The sequence below is a fragment of the Erigeron canadensis genome, chromosome 7 (genome assembly GCF_010389155.1).
Source record: "Erigeron canadensis isolate Cc75 chromosome 7, C_canadensis_v1, whole genome shotgun sequence".
Lineage (NCBI taxonomy): Eukaryota > Viridiplantae > Streptophyta > Magnoliopsida > Asterales > Asteraceae > Erigeron > Erigeron canadensis.
In genome coordinates, this window is record NC_057767.1 from 30842434 (window position 1) to 30854605 (window position 12172).

A 12172-nucleotide genomic window follows, 5' to 3' on the forward strand; every position below is an offset into this window, starting at 1 on the left:
TTAAAATTTATTTTGCACATAAAAAAGGTTTTTTTCCCCATGGAAATAGGGATAAAAAGTGCAGCCGCTAGTTATTAACATAGGGGTTGGGTTTTTTATTTCTTATAAAAAATAAAAAAACGTGAAGTGGTCGTCAAAAATAAGTTATGTCCTATGGTATTTTTTTTTATCCTATTCGATCTTGTCTTTGAATTTTCTCATTCTTTATCTTCATGTCATATCGTCAGAAGGCTCTAAACTAAATGTTCAGCGTTGTCAGAATCACTCAATCCATCGTAGAATCTTATGGATCACGCCATGGTTTGTATCTAAAAGTAATCTCAAGTACCACTCTTAAAACATATAGTTCATTAGACCGTTCCCCGTAAGGTTCGTCGAGCCCGTCCTCCAACCTTGTCGAAAGAGATGTTAATGGGAAATAAGAGGTAAAACAACAATAGTTAATCAAAGATATGGATGGTGAAGCTAAAGCAAACAATTTTTTTTTCTACATATGTGTTAGCTCACTAACCAGCAAATAGGTATAAATTGCTTATTTGATAGAATAAAAAAAGACCTTTTCTTTGTTCACTCATAAAATCTTAAGGTACCATGTTGCTTATATACGTGTATAAGATATCATTATTCATCATCAATATACTAAAACAACATTGATGCATTATTTGATTAATAAATAATTAAGTTCAGTTAGCGAAAAATATATTTATTGGTAACTGGTAATCATCGCAATTCACAAACTCACAAAGCATGTTTGAAGTGGGTTTTCACGGGCCCAGTCTTAAAAAAACTCTACTGGATTTCTACTTATAATGGCCCATTACTAGAAGTCTACAACTTTGATGCTAAAATTTCCCGTTTCTTTTGGTATGAATGTATGATGAATGATATTGAATTTGCAAATTGTGTGTGTGTGTTTTTTTTAAACGGCATGCTAGTTGGTTAGTAACTCGAATCCTAATAGTATGCTAGAGGTTGGAATCCGAAGACATCCCTGGAGACCAAAGGTGGATAACACGGCTCACACGCGTCCGAAAAGGTAAATGACCGAGTCCATGTGTAATTGATATTCGATCTTTGGTCTACAAGCCAACATCTTTTCCCCAAAACCCCTAAAGAAGGCCACGGGTGGCTACTTGATCTAAGACCAAATGATTGTGTTTTTTTTTTAACATTCCTCATTCAGTAATCATAGAAAATCAAGCAAGAAGCCGATGAATACAAGTTTCTTTTCTTTTCTTTATATATATATATTTTCAAACTCCCTAACACCAAAAAAAAAAAAAATCTTACAAATTAAAACAAAACCTCACAGATTCAAAAGGACAAATAACGATAAAGAAAAACTAATCGTGGTGGCGCGTTACATCGCCAAGGCTAGCGATATACTCTAAATATTTACAAATTTCGATGGACGGTTACGTAACAAGCTAACGGAATCTGATGACAGTGAATATAAGTAAAGATATAAAATAAAAATGTTAATGCAAATAGGTAAAAGAGTCCATTTTAACTGAATTTTGCTAGATCTATTGCATAACCAAATGTAGCTTGTGGACTTGATTTTCTTGGTGGCGAATCATACTGATGGAGTTTTGTTGGTAAAGAACTGAAGATGCATTTGTAAAATAATACATCTATTAAATGTAAGCATTATTGGTTTATACCGTATGATTAATTGTGCTGGTGACGTGGTCGATCTTTATCGGATCATGAAGATGCAATGCCGTTTGAGTTCAATTTACACCGTTTTTAAAAAAAAAAAAAAAATAATGTAGCATTCTCAATCTTTTTCTTTTTATACACCTACAATTTCAAAAACCAACAAATCTTTAACAGCGAAACTATAAATCGGGCTTATATGCACCATCCTCCAATTCCTTTGCCAAACCACAAGCAAAGTAACTAAATAAGAGCCTGCAAACAACCTCTTCAAAGAATTTCTTTGAGTCTGACTGTTTTTGTATAACTTTTGGAGTCAATCATCGACTGTCTTTCAAACACACACACACACACACAAAATAAATAAATAAATAAATAAAATCAGTCCAACCATCATCATAATCATTCTCTCTATATCCATTAATGGCGGAAAGTTCAAAGCTTTAAAACCCTTAAAAATCATCATCAATGGCTACAAAACCCATGATCAAATCTCGCTCAATTTTAGAACCCATTTCACAATTCAATCTATCTTCTTCTTCATCAATTCGATCTTTATCATTTTTTTCCCCAAGCTCCCATATTTATGTTGGCACACTTTCTGGTAATCTCATCTTACTTTCTATAAATAATAATGATAAATTTGAAGTTAAATATGTAAGGCATGTGTTGGTTAGTGATTGTGAAGTAGAATCTATACATATATTTAGTGAAATTCAGAAACTTTTAGTTGTTTCAGATGGTTTTATACATTTTCTTGATTTCGAGTTAGTTAAGCCTGTTAAAAAGATTAGTGCCTTAAAGGGTGTTAGTGTTGTTGCTAGGAGGTTAAGGAGTAATGGGTATGGCCCGTTTTCGAAGTTGTCGGTCGGGAATGGCGAGGCCGGGGATCGGGTTGGCGGGTCGAGTTTTTTGCAAAGGTTTGGTGGCGGTGGTGGTGGTGGTGGGAGGGCGAATGGTGGTGGGAATGATTTGCCTATTGATGATAATTGTGTTTTTGTGGCGGCGGTAGGGAAGAAGTTGGTTATAGTGGGACTTGTTGGTAGGAGTGAGGGGAATAGTTACGATGGCATTGCGGGGTCGCTTGTTACGTTGAAAGAGATAACGTGTGTTGATGTGGTTAAGGATGTGGTTTGGGTTGATGATTCAATTTTTGTGGGTTGTTCAAGTGGTTACTATTTGTGTTCGTGTGTTATGGGTCAATGTGGGTTGATATTTTCGTTGCCAGATGTGTCTAGTATACCACGACTTAAGGTTTTGAAGAAAGATTATAAGGTTCTTATGATGTTTGATAATGTTGCCATTATTGTTGATATACATGGACAACCGGTTGGTGGAAGTTTGGTGTTTCATGGATCTCCAGATGGTATTGGTGAATTGGGGTCGAGTGTGGTAGCTGTCCGTAGTGGGAAGATGGAGTTGTATGCTAAAAAAACTGGGAATTGTGTTCAGAAAATTGTGGTTGCTGAGGGGGGCGGTCGCTGTGTTATAACCGATGATGAAGATGGAACTGGCAAGGTGGTGGTTGTCGCAACACCAGACAAGGTATGATTGATTCTATGATTGACTAGATTAGTTTTATCGTGGGAAAGTGGTTAGTATAGTTCAGGTATATTTAGGCTGTTGAATAAGGTGCATAATGTATAGACAGGTAACCAAGCATCTCCCATTGCTTCTGATAGTTACCTTTAGGATGGCATAATGGGTGGGTTGGGTTTTGGGTCGTAAAAGGTTTATATGCAGTACGGTTTGAAGTAGGCCAGATCAGGCTGTCCTGGAACCAACGGTGACAAAAGTTACCTACTTTTGGTGAATGCGAAGCCAACGAGTTCAGTCGAACAGCGTAAGGAGTCATTGTCTGTCTGTATTCCTGTTTTGGAATATTGATACATATTTACTGTGTTTAACGAATACAAATTTAGTATTACTTCAATAGTAGTATGATACTGTAAATACTGGATACAAGTCGTAAATTGATTTAGAAGGTTTATGTATTACAATTACACTTTGTGATGCTTTTGACCCGTTTGACGTGTTTATTTTGAATTTGGAATTTCTTTCTTTACCCATTTCACCCATTAGAGATAAAAGACCCCAAGTTGTTTTCTTTAGAAGATAATGCGTCAAAATTCACTTTTAGTTAGGTTACTGATTAAGGGCTAGATGATAAGTATCTTTCACCCGATTAACAACTAATTATTAAATTAGGTTTTGTCGACTATTAAAGAAAGATTAATTGTTTTCATAATCATCTGTTCATCACTCAACTTTAATCAACTTGAATATAGGTTTACAGTTTACTCATTTGTGAATAATTGTATTGATAAAACGATAGAACTTTTCATATCGAAACATTAGAGAATTGATTGTATCACAATAACAAGATTCTAAATCTCATATGCTCACATTATGTAGAGAAAAGTCTTTTTATACATTTACTTGGAACTGCTTATGCATCTGATTTCTTTTCCTTGGACGATTAAATAGGTCATTTGACTGCTTAGCTTCACATAAGGCAATCATTTAATAAATTTGTAGGTTATTTGCTACTTGAAAGTACCCGCTGAAGAACAAATTAAAGATTTTTTGAGAAAGAAGGATTTCTCGGAGGCTACTTCCTTAGCCGAAGAGCTTCACGATGATGGTGAAATTACTAAAGAAACCCTCTCACTTGTTCATGCTCAAGCAGGATTTTTGTTGATGTTCGACTTGCATTTTGAGGAAGCAGTGAACCACTTTTTACTATCTGAAACAATGCAGCCTTCTGAAATATTTCCATTCATCATGCCAGATCCAAACCGTTGGTCATTACTGGTAAACTTGCATATGCTTTTGTTTGTGATTTATTTGTTTGTTATCATTAGGATTAGTTGCATGACAAAAGTAACCCAACTTTGATCTGATTTCTAATTTATATCAACTTTATTTATGCAAGAAAACCATCCAAGTATCAGTAGTGGTTATTGAAGGTAATTGATAGAGGCTTTACATTTGCGTTGTATCTTGGAAAAGTCAACAGGGTCAAAAGTAACTGACATATCAATTTGATCGGTTACCAAGTCAGAGTACTATAAATCATAATGAAGAAAGGTTAGCTACCTTAAATCATTTTGGAACATTGATGGTAAGAGTCAACTACAAGGGTTGTGGTGGTAAAGGCTTGGTCTCTAAGGGTTAAATACCTAGAGGTTCCATGTTCCTATCCTAGGAGCAAGAACATATACCCTGTAGTGGCCACGGAGGTTCACCCACAATGATTTTGGGCTACCCGCAAACCGGGGGGTCGCCTTGGTATTAGTTGGCTCGCAAAGTGGGTCGGATACCTAGGTTAACAAAAAGAAATGAAGAAAAGAAAAAAAACTGGAGAAAAGTTATGTTTGCCTTTTAAGCAATTAGTCCTGAATATATTTTTGATAAGAAGTTGATTTTCAGGTACCTAGGAATCGCTATTGGGGTTTACATCCTCCGCCTTCCCCTCTTGAGAGTGTTATTGACAATGGAATAATGGCTATCCAGAGAGCTATTTTCCTTAAAAAAGCAGGACTAGAGACAGGCGTAGATGATAATTTTTTTTTGAATTTTCCAAATAGAGATGAGTTATTGAACTCTGCAATAACAAACTTAATCAGGTTTATATACCTTCTTTTGATTCAAATTTCATTTGAACTTATTGTGTATTTTAGTTCTACCTTCTCTCCAAAAACTTCTTAGGTACTTAAAAGCTTCACGTGAGAAAGACTTGACATCATCTGTCAGGGAGGGAGTTGACACACTATTAATGTATCTCTATAGAGCTTTGAATCTTGTCGATGAAATGGAGAGTCTTGCATCTTCTGAAAACTGGTGTATAGTGGTATGGGCGACCTTATCCTTTCTTCACCACTTTTGTGTTTGTATTATATGGAAAAACCTTACTTTATCCTTTCTTCACCACTTTTCTGTTTGTATTATACGGAAGTCTGATGTTTTTGACTAAATGGCAAAATGGGTGGGTTTGCAGGTCAAGCTTTGTTGGAGTCAAGATAAGTTAGTATTCCGTACGAGTTGAAATGAATTTACCTTTTTCTCAAGATTGCTAGATTCTTATAAACAATTAGCGCGTGAAAGATGATAAAAAACACTGTCTTGTTTCGAGAGTATGATTTTTTAAATAAAATGCATTTAGGAGGTTTTATAATTTATGCTTAAAAAGTACACATAGGTGACATTTGACATGTTCGACAACTTGACATGTTTCTATAAATTTAACTTTTTAAATTCATTTTTTTTTATAATCATTTGACTGCTGTAAAGGGTCGAAATTGCTAGGTTTTTGCTTATTGTCTTCATTTGAATAGTTTGATTATTTAGATAAAAATAACTTGTATTGATCAAAAGTTAATGGGCCGACATTGCCACCAATATGTTTGACCTAAGGTCACACTCTAATAGTTGGTGATTAGGTGGTTGAGTTGTCTACCTTGAAGCAGTCTCTTCCGTTAGGTAGAGGTATGAATGTCTACAATCTAAATCTCTCCTCCCCCATAGCCCACCCCTGGTGGGGCTGGGTATCGTTGATGAGTTGTGTAGCTTGAAATTACAGCCATTTATCTAATCTTCTCCAAAGGAAGATAATGTTACACTTGACTTTCATTTTCTTCTAAACTTCTTTCTTGTGGATGATTCTATGGAAACAATGAAAACTTCTATGAAATTGACAAATTGTCATTATTTTGGTAGATCGCCTTTGTCTAATCGTGTGTTTGCTGTTTATTATGAAGTTAGTTATAATGGGTAACGACAGTGGTTTTGTGAATAATTAGCTTCTTATAGGATATTAACATATGATAGTTTTCATTTGTAACTTAACTTATAATATTCTGAAATTAGGCTGGGAGAGAACCTGCCTTTCGATAGTAGGTAGTCTGGAGAGACAACTGACCTCTAGAATGTCACACAACCTATGTCCTGTTACTACACCATGATATATGGCTCAATGTACCGTATTAGCACATAAGTTATAACTGTTTTTAGATTATATAAGCATATGACAAATGGAACCTTGATATAATGCAGGAGGAGTTGGAAAAGTTACTGAAAGATTCGGGGCATTTGAGGACACTTGCTTTTCTTTGTGAAAGCAAAGGGATGAGCTACAAGGCCCTTGCAATTTGGAGAATATTGGCAAGAAACTATTCATCTGGCTACTGGAAGGACCCTATAGAAACAAACAAAAAGCAGGAAGTAGGTATAAATCTTATCTCGGGCAAAGAGACTGCAGCTACCGAAGCTTCAAGGATTCTTGAGGAACTATCTGACCAAGATTTGATACTGCAACATCTTGGATGGGTATGGCTGCTTTTTTAATTAGTATTCGTAGAGGTGGCAAAATGGGTAGGGGCAGGTTTGGTAACAGCTCAAATGGGTAACCTTTTCATAGTGGGTCAGATGGGTCTGGCCATCCGACAAATAACTTTTTATTTCTTCTAAACATTTAATGTGTTATATGTGATTAAAATAGGAAGATGATTACTATAATAATCCAACATTTTTATAAAGAAGTGTTTTAGGTGGTTTTATGCATTTGAATACACTTTGGATGGTTATTGAACCATGAGACTTGTTTCCTTTTAAGTGATCCACTAAATTCTTTTGTACACTTTGGATGGTTATTGAACCATGAGACTTGTTTCCTTTTAAGTGATCCACTAAATTTTTTTGAAATATAACATTACCAATTTTACTATTAAAAAAATAAAATAATTTAGAGCAGTCTATAAAGGTTTAGTGATTTTGGATGAAAAGGACCAAGTATGATGGTTGCTTTTGCTTTATATTCTCTTGATGCATACAAAATAGTCAACCTTGCAAATTGAAGCGTTATATGCCATTTTTGCGAGATTGATAGTTAGCTTGTAGCAAACAATCAAGCATGAAAATGAATGCTTTGAGCTCTACTTTTTCTATTTTAGTGACAGACCTTTTGAAAACCATCAAATTGGGAAAGAAACGCCTACAATGCAATAGTGGTTTGAGTGTTTGACACTTTCAGTCTAAAGACTGGGGAATTTTCTGTTGAGCGGTTGATTATATTTTATTTGGTTTTAAACTCCCTCAGTTGCCAAAAATCGCAAATTCTTGCAAACTACTTCTCTGGCATTTTTGAAAGAAAATAACTGAGTAGTTTGCTCTGAAAGGCCAAGTCGTCAAGACCGCTTCGTTACCCTTTTAGTTTTTGTATTAGACAATTTTTTCAGCTCATGAACTTCTGTGCTTTTCAATTAGATTGCAGATATCAACCAGGTGCTTGCTGTTCGAGTGTTGACATCTGAGAAAAGAAGTCATCAACTTTCACCAGGTAATGGTAGATCTTTAGTATTTTCAACCGGATGTGGCACTTTTGATTAATTTATGCCGATTTGGTTTATGTTCTATCTGAATTGGGTCATATAGGAAAATCTACCTAAAAGGCAAACCAGTCAAATGGGCCAAATGGACTGAAAGTCGCCTACCAGTATTAAATGCATACAATCTTCTAAATTGTTATGGTAGCATACTTCAGATTGTAATTACAGCGTTAATCTACTATAATTTCATAGTTGGCGAAACATTTTTTTGTGTCAACTTAATCTGATTTTTTCCTTGCTATCAAACTTTTTGGTCCATACACAACCCATCTGAGCTGCTCCCTCCCCCAACAGATTGACACTTACACAAACACACACACACACACACAAACACCCCAATATGCAATCTTATTTTATCCTTTGAGCATTGCCACCTTCATCAACTTCTATTTAGTTGTAGTTTTCTATTATAACATTGCATATTTTTGCAGATGAAGTAATTGCTGCGATTGATCCAAAGAAAACCGAAATTCTCCAGAGGTAAACACCAAAAATAAAACATTCTTATTTTTTTTGTTCATGTAATTCAGAGATCTCTTTAAGGGAACATGATTTTTACTTGTGATTTGTAATTAATTGTTCAAGCATATATTGTTTTTCATGATGTCTACGACATTGCAGATATCTTCAGTGGTTGATTGAAGATCAAGACTCTGATGATCCTCAGTTCCATACGTCATATGCTCTGTTACTTACCAAGTCAGCACTTGAAACTTATGAAACAGAGAGTCCATCAAAGAAGATTAATGGTTCACAGCCTGAAAGGCATTCAATATTCCAAAATCCGGTTAGAGAGAGATTACAAGTCTTTTTACAGTCTTCAGACTTGTACGATCCTGAAGAGGTTCTTGTTTTGATAGAAGAATCAGAGTTATGGTTGGAGAAGGTCTGTTATGCCTTGCCTTTCTGTTTTCTTTGTGTAATGCTTTAAACTGGGCTGGGTTAGTTGACTTCAAACACATTATCTCTAAACATTTATAAATATATTGTGTGTCATATTAAAAAGCTATATACCTTTGATTATATGTTTTTATTAAAAAGCTATATACCTTTGATTATATGTTTTTATTAAAAGTACTAAGCAAGTAAGCAACTTTTGACCCATTTGTTCTTACGCTATTATTTCAAACCTGTTTGGCCCTATAAAGTTAGAGCATAACCTGAACCAGCCCATTTATTAGGAAATTGGGTCAAAAATCGCCACCTATATTAGGTGGGGCCCCATGAAACTGCAACATATGGTTGCAGAGAGTTTAACAGGAAAGTTTTTCTATTACTCAATGCCTGGTTCCCTCGAATGTTTGAATTTTAACTAAATGTCTTCTATGCCCTTAACGGGTGACACAACATAGCAGTTTTTGTTACTGATAGCAATAGGCAAATGTCTAATTTTAGATTATATAAATGTATCAGTTTTTGTGGAATAACGGGAGTGTGACTCTGTAGTGAATTTGTGCTTTCTTGATCTTTTTACAGGCTATTGTTTATCGAAAATTAGGGCAAGAAACATTGGTGCTCCAAATCCTGGCCGTGTAAGTTTTTTTTTTTTATATTTAATTCAAAAGTGCAAAAGTCAAAAGACACAGCTATGTAACAAGCTAATCCAGGAGCAATAAAGAACTCCTTTTCCCATTGCAATGATACATCTTTTTCTCCATAGTAATGTTTTAAGGGGTTTTTTGACAATTCCAATTAGCTTTACTAAATGCATCTATAAAGTACCAAGCTTAAAAGGTAACATTTTGGAACAGATTTGAGTATCGTATAGCTGAATCAGAATCTCTTAATCTAACGAGTTGACATGCTTTAGATTGGAATCAAGATCTTACATAACAAAATACACATCAGTTATTTGACTACGCTAAACTTTATCATGTAGGATAAAACCCAAAAAGGAATATACAGCATCTGTTCAGCTACTCTTTTTTTTTGTCAACCTCGAAAGTTATTTAGTGTAAAATGTTCAGGAAATTGGAGGACAATGATGCTGCTGAAAACTATTGTGCGGAAATTGGTAGACCAGATGCCTATATGCAGTTGGTCCCCCTCCCCTCTCTCTCTCTCTCTATATATATATATATATATATGCAGTTCTTCAAAAAGTTTCTTCTACAACATACATTTTTTTTATCATTTCACATGTGAATGAACAAAAAAAACATGTGAACAAATATATATTTAAAAGTTCTCATGGTTCTTACAAAAAAAATGGTTCTCAAAATAAGGAAACTCTATATATATATCACACACGAGCACCTCAGACACGTGTTGGAACTGTCTTTATATTCTTTTTTGATGTATGATTTCAGGTTGCTTGATATCTATCTAAACCCCACAGATGGCAAGAAGCCAATGTTTAAAGCTGCTGTTCGGCTTCTTCATAATCATGGAGAATCGCTTGATCCTCTGCAAATTCTTGAGGTATTAGAGATCAGTATATCACATTACCTTAAGAATTTAATCCAAATAAAACACGATTTTTTCTTAATTGAGTCCAACAAATTGATTAGATTTAAAATGTGAACACAGGAACATAAGAGTGGTGCATCACAGGCCCCTCCAATCACTGCTAGCCTTAAAGTTACTTTTGCTCATGTCTCCATGTTTTCATTTGCAGAGATTATCCTCAAATATGCCTTTACAACTTGCTTCCGATACAATTTTAAGAATGCTAAGAGCTCGTCGTCATCATCATTATCAAGGACAAGTAGGTTCTTCATATAGTTTCATTATCATTTTTAATGAAGTTTCTGAACTATAAACTAGCACGCTAGAGAGGAGAGGAGTGGAAGGAGGAGGATCATCGATCGTTCCAAAGCTTTCTGCTTATGGAAAGATGGGATGAAAGGAAAATCATGCTATATAACCCTCCTCTTCCATCCCCTTCTCTTTTTAAATGTGACTCGGGAGTACTTTTACATCCTCTCATCGCCCAATGTCTCCTTAAATGTAACTCGGGAGCACTCTTACATCATCTCTCCTCCCCGTCTATCCTTAAACTCGGTGGCCACCCCCCAACCCAAAACATTCTCTTCCTTTCTCTTTCTCTCCTATAATACACCCGGGAGTAGAGTGTTAGCTTCATTGGGTAATTTGTTGCAGATTTTATTTACCGTATGCAAAAATAATATACTACGGAAAAAAGGTGAAAACAATTAGATCCAAAAAAGATTCATAACTGGTAGAGTGAGTTCAAAATCTCTCACTGAATGTAAAGAGCACCATATTTGGAATTGTTAAACAAGTGCGATGCAATGTTGTCATCTTTTTAGGTTGCCCATAGTTTATCCCGAGCTGTTAACCTTGACGCAAATTTAGCAAGATTAGAAGAGAGGTCTCGGCTTGTACAAATTAACGATGAGAGCCAATGTGATTCTTGCCACGCGAGACTCGGAACAAAGTTATTTGCAATGTATCCCGATGACACCATAGTTTGTTACAAGGTAAATCTTACATTGACTAATGTTTTCTTTATCCTTTTTTGTGTTGTCCAGCTCTCCACTGGTTTAACACATACTATCATAAACTCAAAGATTGACCTCATTGATCCAAACTAACTTTATCTATTTGTCACTTTGCAGTGTTTCCGACGCCAGGGGGAGTCCACATCGGTAACAGGTCGTGACTTTAATAGTGACCCTGTTTTCAAACCAGGCTGGCTTGTTACTGAGTGATGGCAAAGATATTTGGGGCCCTATCTTATTTTGCTCCTGTGTGCTAATTTTATCTCTTCGTTGCAAGATACACGGGGGTTGAGCTAGATCCATCATTTTTCCAGGATGTATTGTTTTTTTAGAAGCTGAAGGTTGAAATCTCAAAACCACGTGAAAACAGCATAAACAAGAGTCACAATGGTTAAGCTGGTAGATACATAATAGTTGAGACCTATACGACAACAAACTAGACATTGTTAGCTTCACACTGATGCAAGAGCCTAATTTTGTAATATGCCATAGAAGATGTGTATAAACCATTCACTTGTATTTCGAATGCTTGCATTCCTTGTGATAAAATATATAAATGGACAATTGTATGTATTATTCTCGAGTTTTACTGGTTATAAAAGTAAAATTACTTGTAATGAATCATTTGAGTTCATACACGAGAAGATATGGGAAACGTGGGTT

The 12172-nt window shown here is 35.4% G+C and overlaps 1 protein-coding gene across 4 annotated transcripts; it reads left to right on the forward strand.

Annotated features, from left to right (window-relative positions):
- The first annotated feature begins 1919 nt into the window (after positions 1-1919).
- On the forward strand, positions 1920-12130 carry LOC122607618 (vacuolar sorting protein 3-like). 4 transcript variants are annotated; one of them, XM_043780631.1, is made up of 14 exons: positions 1960-3204; positions 4198-4473; positions 5092-5288; positions 5371-5512; positions 6715-6987; positions 7924-7996; positions 8477-8525; positions 8667-8931; positions 9522-9577; positions 10013-10081; positions 10355-10466; positions 10663-10752; positions 11318-11488; positions 11627-12130. In XM_043780631.1, exons 1-14 carry the CDS (start codon positions 2128-2130, stop codon positions 11717-11719), a joined length of 2943 nt encoding a protein of 980 aa, XP_043636566.1. In that variant the 5' UTR covers positions 1960-2127; the 3' UTR covers positions 11720-12130. The 4 variants fall into 4 exon arrangements, with proteins under 4 accessions (XP_043636569.1, XP_043636568.1, XP_043636567.1 ...); XM_043780632.1 differs by lacking the exon at positions 10013-10081 and having other exon boundaries at positions 1958-3204; XM_043780634.1 differs by lacking the exons at positions 10663-10752; positions 11318-11488; positions 11627-12130 and having other exon boundaries at positions 1920-3204; positions 10013-10047; positions 10355-10455.
- The last annotated feature ends 42 nt before the right edge of the window (positions 12131-12172 follow it).